We start from the raw sequence: 17,798 nt of genomic DNA on the forward strand, positions 1-17,798 counted from the left end.
AGGGCATGGTAAACCAATGCATAGGCCCCATTGTCCATGTAAAGAGAGGTCACCAAAGAATAATACTCTGTACTACACAGTGTCCCCATCAAGGAGTTCATCGCCTCTACAATCAAGGAATTCACGTTCCCAACCCTGGGAGGCAGGGACATATTGCCCACCCCAGCGCTTTATTCACAATAATACTACCTGGCTCTGTAATAGCCCCAGTGATCACAAAGTATTTTACAAAGGAGATCAGTGTCATTATCTCCATTTTACAGATGGGGAAACTGAGGCACAGAGAGGTGATGTGACTTGCTAAAGGTCACACAGCTGGTTGGTGGAAGAGCTAGGAAGAGAACTTGGTCTCCTGAGCTCCAGTCCAGGGCCCAATCCACTGGATCATACTGCTTTTTTAGGATCAGCCGTCCCCTACACGGATTGCGTAGCAACTTAGATGTCCCCTCTACAGCCTTCAAAAGAACAAGGGCCTACAGCTACAAAACCAAGTACCTTGGCCACCATTTTCCTCCCCTCTTGACTTCAAAGAAATAGATTATATTTTTTAAGCTGTCAGGACTAATCACGTACAAGAAATCCATTCAGCAAGTAGCAGTAGTAGGGACTAACGGCAACAGCCCTTACTTTTTGTCATGATTTGATTTTTTATTTCACTCTTTACAGCATTTGTTTTAGTAAAGGAGGAGTGTATTGACCCCAGGATAGGAAACGGGGATACGGCAAATACACCCTTATAAAGTAGAAGACCCTAACATACACTCTCCCATGCTTGATCTTCTTGATATAAAACCCAGAAGCTACATTACCACTGTTCTTTTTCACAACAGCTACTGAATTTGCTACAACGTAAGTCTCACTTATTGCTGAGCAGCCTTAGAAAGGTAGAGGGTCTGTTCAAATGAGCCTGCAAATAACCAGATCTGCTTCTCTAAATCTTTTTGGCCAAGAAAGTGGGCTGAGGTGTCAAGAGATTTCTATCTATCTAGAGTTTACCATGCCATCCAAGCATCTAATTCCTGCTCCCAGATGGACTGGAAACTCCATGAGATTGGCCTCTATCATGGACTTGGCCTAGATGAGGGACATTTACAAAAATATTTTACACCATTGCTTGAATACTGCAGCTCCATCAGCAGTAAAAAGGTTGGAAGTCCTAGAATAGCCACGCAGCAGGCATTTTATGCATTGAGTCCTCTAACCTTGTTCACAGCACATCTAATCAAGTGTACTTAAAATACTGGCAGCTGCCAGAAGCTCTTCCACTTGAGGGCTCCCAACATTACTAGCCTCAGGGGAGCTGAACGAGTGTCTATTATTATCATTTATACCGCAATAGTAACCTAGTAATGAACTATTGTGGTAGGCCCTGTACAAACACAACAAAAAGATGGCCTACCCCCCAGGAACTTACAGTGTATAGTTCCTGTATTTTAAAAAAAAAATTAAAAATAGTATAGCCAGGGCTCTTTCAGTGTTTATGCTTCTTAATTAAGTCAGGGACCAGAAGTGGAGAGGCACATGCAAACAAAAGGGAAACAATCACTACACTTTTCCTAGTCTCAAAAAAGTTTCAATTCAAGTTTGGAAGAAGGTTAAATCAGTTTATATTACTTCTAGCCAGTTCACCCATCCCTAGACCTCACTTGGAGGCATTTTTTCAGATAACAGATGTCAAGGTGAACAAAGTTATGGAGCTCGGTCATCAGAGTGATTCCTTCTTGCACTCCCATGACAGACTGCACATCTCTCTTGGGTTTTTCACCACCGCCTTGCATGAAATAAATCAATAAAAAGACCTTTCATTGTATCATCCTCATTGTAGAATCACAACCCACTTGCAAGAATCTAAATTCTAAATTTCAAAGAATAAGTTGTTCTCTGTCTGGGCTGCTCAGAGCTATTTTGCACTGGTTTATGCAACTCCCGAAAGAAAATGAATCCCAGAGTGTTGTGTCAGGCCCAGGGTCTCGATGGATACAGAATTGCCACTTCAGCTCCTACCATCTGAAGCTCAAATCTTAATGAGGGGTAGCTGGGTGGTCTTTGTTCCAGTTACATTGTTAATGTCAGGGACCATGTGGATCCTTCTATACCCTGAAGCAGAATTTCTTTATTCCTTTCTTTCAATTCTATTTATGAGGCTGTGTGGTGCCGTCAGACAAATGCTTCCATCAAAGGAAACCCAGCGCATACAGCTCACTGCTCAAAATCCCAAGGAAAGTAACATCAGAGTTAAACCCAGAGAGCAGCTAGTTAACAACATCACCGGTGCCACACATCAAAGAGGGACAAGCAACAATAATCGGCCTCGCTGGAGCACTTACATTAATAATCCAGTGCAATCCCTCACTCACTTCCCAACATGATTTTAAGTAAGGCATGAATCCTATTAAAACTTAGTGGGTTACTGACATAGCGCAGGTGCCGGAGACAAAGGTGACTCTGAGCCATCTTCTAGCCCCCCACAATCCTGGAGGTAGCCGAAGCCAATCAGGCCCCCAGCACAAATTAGAGCAGCATAAAGGGTGCTATAATTTATGTCTACTTGTAATGGGCTCCCCAAGGGGCTATTATGGCAATGAGGAATCTCCACTGTCCCATCCCATTCAGCACAAAGCAGCCAGAGGAAGAGTGTGGATCTTCCCACTAATCATTTATTTATGAAAGAGCAACTCCGAGTCTGACGGATTCCTGAACAGATCTGCCAAGCCAAGCCAGAGCTCAGTTGTAGATTATACACAACTCATTTTTAGCCACCTACAAAAAGCTGTAAGGGGGAAGGGAAAAGACCTGAGGTGAAAATTCATGAGGCTTACAGATGTATTGAGGGATATCGACAGGATAATAAAAAACTGATGGGGAGTAGGGAGAGCAAAGAGAACACGCCTCATTTAAACCTCCCAAAGGCTGCACTTCTGAGCCAACTCTCATTGCTAAGACCTAGCTTCCAGCGTGAAACTCTGCTACATGCTCACTATGTGACCCTGGCGAAGTGACTTACTCCTTCTCTAGCTCTTTTCCCTCAACTGTAAAATGGGATCATCACCACCTTTGCAAAGTGCCTGGAGATCCTCAGAGGAACGGAATACAATGTATTCCTTATTATTCAGGTGCGTGAAGTACCTGCGTTTTTCCCCCATCACATAAATCTAGTGTGCTAGCGACACCTGTTCAAAAATAAAGTATTTCTGCTGTTGCACAAATTGCCTTTCTTCAACACATTTTGAGTACCTGAGTGACATCGTCCTCTGCTTAGATTGTTAAGATCCTTGAGACAGGGACGGCCTTTTCTTGCGTGTTTGTACAGCACCTAGCATGATGGGGTCCTACTCCACAACTGGAGTTCCTAGGTGCTCTAACAATACAAATAAATAATAATGGTCCCACTGAAGTCAGCCATCCTGCTCTCATGTGCTATGTTTGTATTACACATTTTAATGATCAGTCTAGGTATTGAAAGCACACTTGTCGGCCCAGTATCTGAGCACAGTATGCCTCATTAGCAAACCCACAAAATGGGGGGGGGGCTGAATGGGATTTCCCTCTCTGGAGAGAATTCAGAAAGGAACGTGTCTGAGTTTCCTCCTATGCATGCAGGCTCCGAAATCAATGTGCTCTGTGCTGCTCTCTGCTGGCCAAGGGATGGAGCTGCAGCCATTTCAGAAACAATTCCTGCACTCACCTCTTTCATGTGGTACACAGGGCCCCCACGGGAGGGGAGGGGGAAGGAGGGGCGCGGGGAGAAGGTACACTTTGCAGGGGCCCATAGGCCCTGGGGGGCCCAGTCCAGGCTGCAACCCCCATTACCATGAGGAAAACATTTTTCATGGCTCATGAGATTGTAGGTATGGGATGAGGGATTGTGGTATGTGTGGGGGAAGGGGCCCATGTTACAAGTTTGTACTGGGCCCCAAAAAAGTATGCTCGGGCCCTGGTGGTATAAATATTATATGGAAAAAACACTGCAGCTTATCCAGATCCTACATCCCAGTCAAATACACCCCATAACAGGACAGCAAAGGAAAGCTTGCTAGTTAGAAGCCTGCTGGGGTAGGAGCGCAGAAGACTAGCCCTGTGATTTGCACTTACTCTGGAGTTGTAATCAGAGCCGCTGCCAAAAGGCAAAGGAGCATGGAATGAGAGAAGGTGGCAATGTCAGGGGAACTTATTTATTGCAGCTACAGTCAGGACAATAGAACAACATGTAAAATCCACCTTGGAGAGAGATGAGGGGCTGGTTCATTTTTTAAACTCACCTAAGAAGTGTTAGCATATACTTTCACCTTCAACAGCTGTTACAGCAGCTTCTCACTAGCGGCCCTTGATTCCTACTCAACTCCTGCTGCTGCCTGCTTTAGACCCCACTACAGAAGGTTTTAGAACAGGCAGGAATGCACAGCAGTCCATCTAGTCACAGCTGCCACAACTTACCTGTCAGTGCACATTTCTAGGCACTGTAAACTCATTGCTGGGATTTCTGAGACTGCTGACAGCCTCTGCACATCAGCTGATTTAAGAGGACAAGTCACCAGCAGCATCCTGACAGCAGGAGAAGCAGAGTCCAACATGGCAGGATCAGTTCTGATGGGGCCAAAGAGCCTGCTCCAGAGTATGCTCTCCCAATGGGAACATAGCAGCGGAGCCGGGAAAGAGGGGCAAATCACGTCTATCCTGTCACCAAAGGAAAGAAGTTTGGAAGGTCTCATCAAAGGTCTCAGGGGAGTAACTTCAAAAAGGCCTTTTTTTTTCTTTTTCTTTTTTTTAAATGTGTTTGGGGAAAGCATCAGAATTAAGCACCACTGGCTCAGGTAGGACGTAAAGATATGCCATAACACCGGCCTTAGGAAATGGCCTCTCAACCTATGAGCAGGTTACATTCCACACTCACGCAATTCTAAGTGTCTCTGCTAAGACTGCCAGCTAGAGTGACAATTAGTGCCAACGGCAGTGGTTTAATCGTGTGGCCACTTGGCCTAAGTAAATCTAACCACATGCTCATTTGAGGTAAGCCACAAACCAGCCATCAGATCGCAGTGAATGTCAATCAGCAAAGATTTTAAGGCAAAGGATAGCATAAGGTGATTAGCACCAAATAGGGTCCAACGAATGTGTGGCAGCATGTGGGGCTTTAAATACAGCCCAGAAAGGGACCAAATGAAAATATCTTGCATGATCACCACTTGAGGGCTTGTCTAGAAGAACAGTTAGCATGCAGCAAGCTGGAGTGTGAATCTGCCCTGTGCTAACTAGCCCCTGTGGACCCTGCTACCGCACACTAACGTTTTCCTGGTACATTCTGATCCACTCTGCTTTGAAACGGAAGTAGATCAAAGCACACTAGGAAATGTTTTATGCACAATGGCAGGGTCCACGGCGAGTTAGTGTGCAACAGACTAATGCGCTGCAGATTTATCACACGGGAAGCTGGGGTGTAACTGTTCATCTAGATAAACCCTGATGATTTAGAACCAAATTAAATTAGGGCTGCACTTATTGGCCTATAAGGCGCAGCACAAGCCAGCTGAAAAGGAGTCTGTCCAGGCTCATTTGTCTTTGCACAGGCCTTCCAATGAACACAGCTTCAGTTGAATGTGGTCCTGCATTATCATTTATTTTTATCCAGGCTCTGTCCGGTTAACTGTTATTGGCCAATGTCTATATTGTTAGGTTAATGGTCAAAAGTGCTAATGCACTTTGCCTTGCCTTGAAAACCCTGGAAGCTTTTTATCAAAGCCAGCTTGGAATTGATATATAAAAGTTTGATTTATGCTCTGAAGCTAAACAGGATATTAAGTTTTGCAGTCAGAAGTGAAGCCAGTTTAATGCAGCCACCGCTAACAGATTACACAAGAACATTGGTCAGACCATGGTCCATCTTGCCCAGTATCCTGTCTCTGACAGTGGCCCATACCAAAGCTTCAGGGGGAGCATACAGAATAGGGCAATTAGTTTCTGAGGGAACACTGATCTGGTTCTGCTCCTCCATTCAGGCTTTTAGGGACCTCTCAGCAGCACTGGCTTTGGTGACAGGAAGGGCAGGTTAATGGTGTGAAAAGCATTCTCTCCATCAGGGTGGAGACCCTTTGTTATTGTCCAGTAGCTCAGCTGGCCCTTCCTAATCCCTCCTCCTTTCATGCCGATGTTAATTACAGTTCCAGAAGGGTAGCCGTGTCTGCACACAGCAAAAAACGAGAGTCCTGTAGCACCTTAAAGACTAACACATTTCTGCAGGCATAAGCTTTTGTGGGCTGCAGCCCACTTCGTCAGATGCATGAAATGGAAATATATACCTCCTATCTGTGATTTCCATTTCATGCATCTGACGAAGTGGGTTGCAGCCCACAAAAGCTTATGACTGCAGAAATGTGTTAGTCTTTAAGGTGCTCCAGGACTCTCATTGTTTTTGTTAATTACAGTGATTACTATACCACCACCTGCCAGACTGTACCTCATCCCTTTCTCCCAGACTTCCTGAAGCATGAATTCAAAATCCAACACACAGGATTAGTCTGACAAACCCAACAGTGCACCAAGATCAGGTGAAGGAGGAACTTGCTGTAATCATTGCCTTCAGGACTAGGGAGGGGCTCACTATACTATGCTCTCTTACTGCAGAAAGGTTGGGTCCTGTCGATGGAATTGTCTAAAGAAAGCCAGGAAGAGCAAATCCCCCTTCTTACAGTTACATAGCACCCTTTCCTCTGAAGGATCCCGAAGCATTTTACAGAATGGGCCAAATTCAACAATAGCCTAAGCAACCAAGATAGCAGGAGGTGTAACTGCTTACATGCGGGCCAAACTTTTTCCTGTTTACTCAGCAGAACTTTGCCTGCAGCATTCCATGCCAGGAGTTGGCCATTCTCCATCAACAATGTTACACAAGTTTTTAGGAAGAGAATACAAATAACTTCGCTAGTTGAAACTGTGCCAACACAGTGATGCATTAGAGAGAATATGTGCCGCTAGGCTACCAATGTCATGGGCCAGACTGGGATGGATGCATTAGGAGTGGCAAAGAAATCTATGCCTCCGGTAGATTCCTGCACTGAAATCACGGTGGAATTTCCTGGAGACAAAATCCAACCAACTTAATATTTTAGAGTAAAATATTTAATATTTGTGTTTCAAGACAAGAGGATTTCTATTTAATACAAAAACAACTTGAAGCAGCACATAATACTGATGATGAAGTCACACCCAACTCAATGGAGGCATACCTAAAAAGCTAACAGCACAGACAGCTACCCCTCTGAACCTCAAACTACAACTTACAAAAATCACTACAGCCTGATCAGGAGAGAGGAACGAGGCCCTTTAAAAAAAAAAACAATTATAAAAAAATGTGATATAAAGCCCTTGAATGGGGGAGAGAGAGCCTGGAAACAGACACTGTTGAACACAGAGCTACAGAGACAAGGCAGTGTATCTGAATAGCATGATAGGATCAAAGCCACTCCCATCCTTTGTCCGTTGCAACAGTAGGTGTTTCAATGGATCAGTGACAGAGTCTGAATTGCACAGTAAGATTTAAATGGCCAACAGCAGAAGAGAGAAAGCAATGAGTGCTATGTTCCCAAAGCATACTACGCACCTCCAAGACTAACGGTGAATTCCAGTTATCAGAGACCACCTTCCTAAATAACTAGCAGAAAGTATAAGAATGACATGAGAGTAGTGTCATACCATGCTACTTCGTTGTGCAATCAAACTCTCTGTGCCCAAGAGAGGAGGTGGAGTGATGGGGGCCTGGAGGAATGTAGTTATTTTAACAATCTCAGCTACACTAATTACCCCATTCAGTGTTACAAAAGAATAGTGTTTTGACAACTCCCCAACTGCAACAGAACAGCTGTTACACTCAATTCTGTGAGCTGATTCTGAAGAGGATCAGTCAGTTCAAACAATTTCAGCAGGCTGGGACCAGGTGAAAACTGGAGGTCATGAAGTGCTCTTCAGAGGAGGGAAATCAGAGGAAATTTCCTAAAATTCAGAAAACAAAGAAGGGTTAACGATCAGGTCTCCCAGGTCTAGAGATCTGGATTCCCACAGAGCTTAAGTCACACAGTGCAAGTAAGTTTGTGGGTCTCATGCTACTCCACAGCAGATACTGGTCCTCACTGCAAAATGCACCATCATTCAACACCATTACCTCTGAAAGGCCCAATATGGGATCAGCTGGGGAGCTGCGGGTTAGACTGAGGTGCAGAAGCAGAGAAAAGGTGATGGGCAAGAGGACGACAGTCAGCGCTAGAATAACAGAGGGCACCGCAAGCTAGAACAGTGGCACACTAAAGGAGCTGCGAAGAAGCAAAACTAGTTTGGTAGGAGCAGGGAGTGGTGCAGGTGAGGAATACATCGCACTGGCACAGGTAGGGTGATGGGAAGGAGGTCCAGGTAACTAATCAAGGTACATCAACACACGTGTAGGAGACGCCACAGCACCTGTTTGCTCTGTCCATGTACACAGGTAGATCCATGAAAGTTTCTATTTCACTTTAAAGTTTAAGAGTCAAAGAACTGCTTACTACAAAATGTGGTTTCTTCTCTCTGCTAGATGCCTATAGAAGAAACACAGATTTGAGCAGACCCCTGCACACCCCTGAGTGGATGGACCTGCACATGGGAGCGCATGCTACCCTGCCCAGACCTTTGTATGCACACAGCCCTATGAAAGCACAAGCCTACAAAAGATCTCCCTCTTCCCCAGAGCTGCAGACAGGCACACAATTCAGTGAACAGGTACATGAATACACACAGCTAGCACTGCAGGACGGACATACCTTGTTACACCATCTCGTATTGATTGTTTGTGATGTACCGGGAAAGGCAGCAGGCGAGAAAGATCCCAACCAACTGAAATGTGAAAAAATAAATTAAGTATAGAGGGGCCAAAACTGGACATTGTCTAAGTTCCACTCACCTCCGAACTGCAATGATTTGGATACAATGCAACTGAGATCAGAAACACTCTGTTCTTTGCTTTGGTTTTGTAAAAGCGAAATCTGGATGATGAGGTTTTGCAAAACCAAAATATGGGCTGCTTTGCTTTAGGGTGGCTAAAGCTCAGAGTCAGAGGATCCTGGTAGCTATCAATATGGGAAGGGAGCTCCCTGGGAGAGAGAATCAATGTTACTTCTTGTTAGAATCTGCTTTATGAACCATCTACTGTTTCAAGGTAATTTCACAGAGATTATATGGCTATCAGGAGCGTCACAGCCCATTACACAACCAGAAAAAATATCAGCTGCCTCTCCCACTGCAAGGACAATGATGACATCAAGGTTGGTGTGTTTCTGATATGAAAATACTGACATCTGAACTAAAGGACACACATCAATTATTACGGTCATGTGGGCTCCAGGCAGCTGTTTTCTGTACTGAAAACATTTAGGACTTGATCCTGAAAACACTCATGCTTGTAACTTTACTCACAGGAGGCAAAGTTGCAGAACTGAGCCTTTCATTTGTGTGACACAACACAGGTCACTTGAGAATAAATCATGAAACGTTTATATGACTAAGTCTCAAACAACGACACATTCCTCAATAACTGCAACCGCTGCAATGCGGTTACACTCTCAGAACTGATGAAAGCACATGGGCTCACTCACTTATTCAACAGTCAGAGTCCAGCTGCCTTATATGGAGTATAGATTTGGGATGAGCAGCGTGTGATATGCACATCTCAGGAAGGAGGAAGAAAATGGATAGCAGCTGAAAGACACAGACCGGCTCCTGCACTAGAACTCTGACATCAAAATGCAATGAAGACAGTTTGCAAGTGTACAAGCTACAAGATAAAGGTCTGTTCTCCAACCCCTCCCAATCCTTACTTTGTCTGTCTGTTACAGGGCACAGTGGCAAACTACTATCAGAATAAAACAGGCTGGCCGAGATTCTTCTCACTGTGCCCTTCTATTACATGTTAAACCTTGACTCAGACTGGACGGTGTCTGCATACTTTACAGAGCGCTTTCTGGCAATTTCCTTCAATGAACAGTAAATTAAAGATAAAATAAACCAAGCAATCAATACACAATCTCATTCTGTCAGTCTCTTCCCTGGTTTCTGGGTCTGCATACTCCTTTGCATCAAACTCAAATTGCTGTTTCTTCATACTCTGTACTCAAAAGCTTGGTAGAAATTAAGGAGTTTGCCATTTGGAATTGATACAGAGATCTGAGACTATGTGAATTTCAGGAAGACTTCCTGCTGAGACAAGGTTGGTCAGACCAGAAGACATTAGTTCCATTGCTGCTTGCGGCACGATGGTTCGTTCACCACAAGGATAAAACCTTGGGATGAAGAATCAGACGGCGAGAAAGCAATAGCAGGGGGAGAAGAGGGAGTCTGCAGTATTATGCCCACTGTTCTTCAGCGTGGCTAACCGAAGACAGTGTCATTTTATTAAATAGGACTGAGTTTGTGAGAGGCATTTCAGGATGGTTTAGGTCACCTACAAGCACTTTCATTTAGTTTAACTATCATCCTGAAAGGGTAATGGGGCATTGGAAGCAGAGGTGACAGTTTGTGCGCCGGGAGCAGTAATTCAGACAGCTAACACTGTGTCAGAACAGGAGAGGGTTTGGTTGCTTTAGGATCTCTTAGAAGTTGATTGTTTCTGAAGTGAACTATTCTCAAGTCATACACAGGTTTCCTGGAGGAAACTGGAATTTTCATCCCCAGTTTTGGAGATGAGTGACTATGTGGCAATTAGGTAAAATGCAGGGGAATCTGCAGAACAGTCGACCATTTCCTCCTCTCTGAAATATGCTGTTCCTTTTGCATACATAAGAAAATATTAAAAGAAATTAAATATAATGAATAACACAAAGACTAGACTCAGAACTCCACAAGGATCATATAAGAACAGCAAGGGAGATTTTACCTGGAAGCATGCAATGCCAAAGGAGATGCCAGCTACAATGCCCATTTTGGACTCCATAACCGTTGTTACCAGACTGAAACAACCCTGTGGAAAAAAAGAGTGTGCATGTGAGCATAGCATGGACAATTCCTGGCCACCGGACACATCCTTCCAACCCACAGACACTGCCCAGCAGCTAGAGTGGTGAACAAGCTCAGGAAGGAATCCACATAAGGGGATGAGTCAGGACTTCCTGGGACCTGTTCTGAATTCAGCCACCTGACTTGCTGTTTGACTCTGGGCAAGTCATTTAAATCTCTGTACTTTCACCCAGGGCACTTTGCCAAGGTGAACGTTAGCCTTGTTTTATAGACGGGGATGTACAGGCACAGAAAGGCAAAGTGATTCACTGAAGGTCACAGCACGCAACACGGCCTTCACCCCCATTACTGGATACAAGTTTCCTGTAGCCCAATAATGTTCTTTCCGGAACGAAATTCGCTCCCACCTACAGAACTTGATTCTCTACCAGGGAAAGAAGATCAAATAATCACAGCTCTACCATCCCCATAACTGCTTCCAAGACACAGAGAAGGACACGTCTCTGAGATTCACTTACATTATCATACACCTTTGCCTTGGCTTTATTCAGGTCCTTCAGTTCAGCCGTTGTGCAGTTTTGGAACTTGCAGCAGCTCTCAGGGATTCCCTTCAGTGCAAAATAGGTAGTGTTCACCCAGTTTAAATAGCTCTGGACTCCACAGCAATGCAACTAGGGAAATCAAATTTTAGAACAGTAAGGAGTAGTGCATGAACCTCAAAGCACCACACTCCCAATGCTACACCAATCACTGCAGACACCCCAAATGCTTCCCCATTGCCACTCAACAGCCCTGTGTAGACACCTTCTCCCACATCCTGCCCTTTACCTATTAGCTGCTTTGAACAATGCATAGCAGCTATTTTTCTTCAACAGCAAATACTTTGTGACAGTCTCAGGAATACGTATATATGCAGGCCAAGGACAGCATCTGCCAGTTTTGTACAGAGACAAGCACACTCTAGGCACTCAAATAAGATCTGCGTAGCATATACCCTGCAAGGCCGCCTGTGTGCACACAGCCGCCCTCTGTGCTGTCCATTATAATGGCTGTCCCTCATATGCTTCAGAACTGGGACCATTAAGACAATACTGCTCCCCAGTATTCTGAGCCAATCACGGGTGTAGCAAGGTCGGAGAGGCTGCAGCACACCCTCCTTCTGAAGAACAGCTGTGGCAGTAACAGAGATGGCATCTAATGTTTAATGCCTCCTGGTAAACCAGGGCCTTCCTTGTGCCGCACTTTGCCCATACACAGGGGCCCCAGCCTCAGCTGCTGGCACGACACACGCATCAGGGTATCCTGGGCCATGCATCTGGAGGATACAGGCTTCCACACCAGTTACTTTGGAAGGAACCAAATATGAGCACTCACATTTCTCTGGATGGTATCCACCGCTTCACTGTGAGCATCCACTGTTGCATTGTAGTTCCTCACAGCAAGACTGTAGTTTTCCTCAAAGTTGTTCTTAATCTGCAGAGAAGAGAAAGATTTTCATAACCTAAGCCTCCGAAGGCTGTAGGTCCCAAAGAGTTCCTTACCACAGGAACTTTTTCACCTTAAAAACACAAATCTATCAGAAACAAAGAACCAGGAATGTCTTAAAGCCACATTAGTTACTATCTAGATGTGAGAATGGCTATAAAGATGAACTGGGGGTGAAGAGAGGAGCATTGCCCCAACTGCACCAAACATGGCAACTTAATTCCGGCATTCAGGGGCAGACCTAATCACTGTGACATCACAATAAAATCCTGGTTTGTGTTGGCCTTATTTATGGCCAAAGACACTTGCAGGAACATTCTGACTGGCACATTTCAGATGAAGGCTCAAACTCACAAATTAAACTGTTTTTTTTATAAAAACATGCATGTATGTGAACTAGGGAATGTTCTTGGTTTGCATGTTACAGTCCTTGGGGGAGATGTACAAAGGCACAAAAGGGAGTTAGGTGCCTAAGAGCCATTTATGCCTTTGAACATCTCTCCCACCTCATTAAAGTCAGGTTATTTCTACAATATTTAAGGAACTTTAAGGAAACCAACTAAGTGATTAATATTTGCACCCATTGTGTTTATTTCTAGGTGATCCACATACATTTTCTCTAAATCCCTGTTGATGTTAAATACTAGTTAACTTGGTAGATAGTGTTACAATTGTATTTCATAAATAGTGAGCTCAAGTCTAGCTTTAATTTTATCTTAGGTGATATTTTGATAAATTGTATTTGCACTGCTGATGATTAAATTCTTGTTAATCAAAAAAGGTCCATCCCAAACATGACATGTGTATAAAAAAGTTAGCAAGAGGCCAGCTGATTTGGTTATGGTATGAGATTTGTAAAAAATATAAACATAGTGGCAAAGGGAATAAAGCTAGGTATTTAAAGGTTGTAACCAAAAGAAAACAATTAAGATTTAGTCCCATTCCCAATTTAAAGACCCTACATCAGGGTCTCCCATGATGACCCTAAATTTCTCATTTGCCTTGCCTGTTTAACTAGTTAAACTTTTCTGATGTAAATTTTTTTTTTTAATAGCAGTTTTCACATCTTTATACAATTGAAAATTTTTTCTTATTCAGCTTCTTTGTACATATTGAACATTTGGAATCAGAAACTGAGCCAAATTCTGTTCTCAGAAACAATATTGTAAATCCAGAGTAGTCCACTGAAGTCAAAGGGATTACCCCAGATTTATACATGAATAAAAAGAAGCAGAATTTGGCTCACAGTATGCAATAACCGGGGATTACCCAAAAGCAAGAGGAAACAAAATATAAGTGTTAACTCTCTCCTGTGCAGGGGCTCCATCCAAGCCCTGGCCTCAAGCTATTTCAGGAAGAGGTTAAAGCACCAGAGAGAGAGGTCACACCTGGACTCACCTCATGTCTGAAGACAAATCCTACAACAGCAGCCACCAGCACAATCAAGAAGATGAGGGACAAGAACATGGCATACTGTGGACAGAAAAGAAGAGAGTCAGTGCAAGAAAAATACATTCCAGGGCTAACATAGGTACACAGAAAAGGCAGTTGCAGGGAGAGAATCTACATAGGACACATCCTGGACTCAACCTCTTTGGCAGAGCTGAGGTGCTGGCATTTGCTGCTATGTGAGAAAGTCGAAGAACAATTGGTTCAATATTTAGCACTGTACAAAGGGGATAGAGAGAGGGTTTCTCCAGGCAGAAACACACAGCACAGCACAAAGGGGGAGCAGACGCAGACAGCCGGTGAAGTCCTGGGGTGTAGCAGCAGGTACTGGATTTTTGAGCCTTCTGGTAGCCAACAACAACTTACCAGTTTTAACATCCATGTGCTTCCACGGCAGGTGGCGAAACAGCCAAAAGTGCCCAGGAGGATGACAACAGTGCCTGTGCCAATGAGTACGTAGGGGACATTGGTGGCCTTCTCATTTAACAGGGAGAAATACACCTCTAGGCCCACCTTGCCCCAGATACCAACTGCCAGGAGGATAATGCCAGAGATCTGGAAAAATCAGAATTGAGAGTCAATCATCCTGGCTCCACTTGCCACTTCACATCACTTTACTTAGCCATAGTCACTTATACCCACACACTGGGAGCCTAAGAGACACAACACAAGATACTAGAAGTGTGTAAGACAGGGATCCCACAGTAGAGAAATGGGAGGCTAAGGACAGATAAACTGGGGGTGGAAGGGCAGCATGGGCAGAGGGATTCCACGAAAGATCGCCTGGCAGAAGGCCTTAAAAATGGGCATTCAAATTGTTTATGTGAAATCATTTATCAGAAGGGCAGAGCTGGGAGTCCAGGAATCACTTGCATAACCAGAGCATTTTATCTCTGAACTTCAGTCCCTCAGGCACTGTATAAACAGAAGCGCAGATGAATCTGCCTTTGGGAATTAACTTTCCCCACCTGGAAACAATTTGCTCTGTTACAAACATGCCCACAGGTGCTATATCCCTGGCCCCTCATGCACATGCGCGCGCACGCACACATACACACAAAGAAGTCAATGGCAGGGCAGATGGGCACAGTGCTAATGGAAGGGACACACTCACCTGCTGGAGGAGCCTGGGGATGCAGTGAAAGGAAAGGGACAAGGTTACAGGGCGCACTGGACATGGCACAGCTGTTCCCCCAGGGCTGGCATGCCAATACCAGGCATGGCCAGGCACCAAGGACAGGCACAGCACCAGCCACACAGGTGCCCCTCCTGTCACACGCGTGTGGACGTGCTACGTGCAGGGACATGACATGGCCCAGCGACCGGCACAGACTGCCCGGGGAGGGCACGGACCTTGGCACCCATCAGGGGCACCTGGCCAGGGGTTCCCTATAGACTGGACAGGCAACAGAAAGCCCATCCGAGGGCGTGCCCCTGCACCCACCCCAGGAGGGGCCTCCCAGCCTCCCAACCCCTGCTATCCCCCAGGGCCCCGCGCCTGGGCCCCACTACCCCGGGCTCCCATTATCTACCAGAGGCCCCCCCCCACTACTCTCTGGGCCCCCCCGGCACCCTGCACTACACGCCAGGGACCCCCCCACACTCCTCTCCAGGCCCCCGTCCCGCCTCCCTGGGGGCCCCCATCACGCACCAGCGCCCCCACTTCTCTCTGGGCCTCCCCGCCCCCCACCGTCCCCCGGCCCCTCACCCAGAACACGAAGCTGTAGGTGAGCAGGACGCTCTTCAGGCAGGTGATCACCGGCTTGGTCTGCAGCCTGCGGGACGGGGACGCCATGGCGGCCGGGCCACGCTCCCTCCGCTCTCCGCCAACAGCAGGACTCGCCGGACGGTCCCACGCTGGACCCTCCCTCCGCCAGCGAGCAGCGCCGGCCCCCCGGTCCCCGAGTCCCCGCCCGCCCGAGCCAATCCGGAAACCACCGGCACGGCCCGAGCGACGCCGGAAACGGCCGAGAACTGCCGAGGGCTGAGCCCTCGCCTCGCCCCGCCCCGAGACCAGCCCCGCCCTCACACTCCCTCACCCGGCGCCGCCGAGCCGAGCCCCCCCCCCCCCCTCCTTCTCTCCCACGCTATTGCTCCGCAGTGCTGGAGGCACCGAGTCCCGCTCCCGCCCGTCAAACCCGCGCGCGCCGCCCTCCCGGCCGCTCTGCTGCACGAGCCCCGCCGCGTGCCTGCCGGGGTTAGTCCCCGGGGGCCCCGGTCGCTGCTTTGCACCCCCGCAGCGAACTGGCCCCAGGCCTGCTATCACACGCACCGCAGAGGCAGGGAGAGGAGGCTGACGGCCCCTCAACTCTGAGTGAATGCGGGCTAAATGCAGACCTGCGCCCAGTGGGTTCAACTTGGGTTTGGGGGCTCAAGCTAAGGGGCTGCTTAATTATGGGGTAGAGACATTCTGCCCCATGCTGTAGCCCCGCACGAGCCCTGGGAATCTTGCAGGGTCCTAGAGCCTGGGTTGCAGCACAAATCCAGACGTCTACACTGCCATTAAACAGCCCCTTTGCCTGAGCCCTGTGAGCCTGAGTCCCCTGGCACTGGCCAGCCGCGGGTTTTTCAATGCAGTGTAATCATATCCTTATAGCCAAACTTTGCCGTGACCCTCCAGCCATAAGACAAACACACTGTTAGCTTGAATCTAGGTCCTCTGTACACCCAGATATATCCCAACCAGCCGTTGTTTTACTTGTAAACAGGATCCTCTCCTGCTGTTTATTTCTTCCAGTAAATTTCCTCTCTTGAAGATTTCACAATCTCTCAGCATTTGACTCCGAATGCAAACAGGCATCCACTGTGAGACATACAATGCCCAGTATGCACGTGATCAGACTGAGCAATAAGTGTCTGTTATCTCCTGCCTAAAAGGAACGTGTCCAAGACTTGTGCCCCCCTGGTTACCTGCCATCAGAATATGATTTTCCATACAGACACACAACTCTTCCTTAATCCATTTCACAGTGATTACAATGATCATTTGGCAGACACTTCACATGCTACTCTCTAGTGAATTATTATGCAGATATTCGACCCAGGGGATGTAAAACTCTATGCACCCCCGCTGCCCTCTGCCAGTTGGCACCAAGAGGTTCCTGGGTCACAATATTAATGCCTGCGACTGAGAATGCCCATTCTCCAGCTTCCATAAGCATCACCGGTAGGACAGGGAATTCCAGTGTCTCATGGTGAGTTGGAGATGAAGAGGTCATTATTAACCTGACCTAGTTCATTTAAAGCTCTCTGTATAGAGCTTCAGAGGGGTAGCCGTGTTAATCTGTGCTAATCACATGGCAGCCAGTGTGACACACAGAGCACAGGTAAAATGCACACACACCAGCCTATTGCATTCAGATGGTGGGCAGCTGCCTTTGGACTGGTTGACATTTCCAGGTGGCTTTCACGTGTAAGTCTGTTGCTATAGTTCAGCTGAGAAAGCACACAATGGCATGGGTGACTGAGGTGAGATCTGCATTTGAGAGAAAGGGGCACAGTCTCTTTGCTGGCTATAAATGAGACTCTTGTTCTGGTGACCAGTGCACTCATGGAGAGGCTCAGAGCCATGACGGCTTTAGCAACACCCTCACACTGCAGACCATTCCAGGTATTGGTGTGGCTATAGGCTTTCCTGGGTCCTCTAAATACTTGCCCTTACTGATCAGCATCAGCTGTGTCTTGTCTGGTTTAAGCTGCAGCCAGCTGGCTTTTCTGCACATCCCAGTTTCAATCAGGCATTGGATGAGTCTGTCAATGGTCAAGTCTACATTCTGAAAAGGAGACTAGAAGTGAGAATTGTCAGCATATGATGACACTGGCACCAACTTCTTCTTAGCATATGCACAATGTGCCTCCTGCCTCTAGGGGCACATGACCAGGATTCATCACCA

The 17,798-nt window shown here is 46.5% G+C and overlaps 1 protein-coding gene across 1 annotated transcript; it reads right to left on the reverse strand.

The window, feature by feature from the left end:
- Positions 1–7,095: 7,095 nt before the first annotated feature.
- TSPAN6 (tetraspanin 6) lies at positions 7,096–15,828 on the reverse strand. Its single transcript, XM_067548396.1, has 8 exons — positions 15,614–15,828; positions 14,272–14,460; positions 13,855–13,929; positions 12,346–12,444; positions 11,490–11,642; positions 10,892–10,975; positions 8,784–8,856; positions 7,096–7,983 (listed from the first exon to the last, which is right to left on the reverse strand). Exons 1-7 carry the CDS (start codon positions 15,698–15,700, stop codon positions 8,788–8,790), a joined length of 756 nt encoding a protein of 251 aa, XP_067404497.1. The 5' UTR covers positions 15,701–15,828; the 3' UTR covers positions 7,096–7,983; positions 8,784–8,787.
- Positions 15,829–17,798: the final 1,970 nt, after the last annotated feature.

Source organism: Emydura macquarii, unplaced genomic scaffold, assembly GCF_026122565.2.
Source record: "Emydura macquarii macquarii isolate MOO-44397 ecotype Brisbane River unplaced genomic scaffold, CSIRO-AGI_Emac_v2 contig_1253, whole genome shotgun sequence".
Lineage (NCBI taxonomy): Eukaryota > Metazoa > Chordata > Testudines > Chelidae > Emydura > Emydura macquarii.

Coding starts and splice junctions, on each gene's coding strand:
- TSPAN6 (XM_067548396.1), bottom strand. CDS start 15,700: ATGGCGTCCCCGTCCCGCAGGCTGCAGACCAAGCCGGTGATCACCTGC. Junction 12,445..13,854: donor GATTTGTCTTCAGACATGAG/GTGAGTCCAGGT, acceptor TCTTCTCTGCAG/ATTAAGAACAACTTTGAGGA. Junction 11,643..12,345: donor TGGATACCATCCAGAGAAAT/GTGAGTGCTCAT, acceptor TGATTTCCCTAG/TTGCATTGCTGTGGAGTCCA.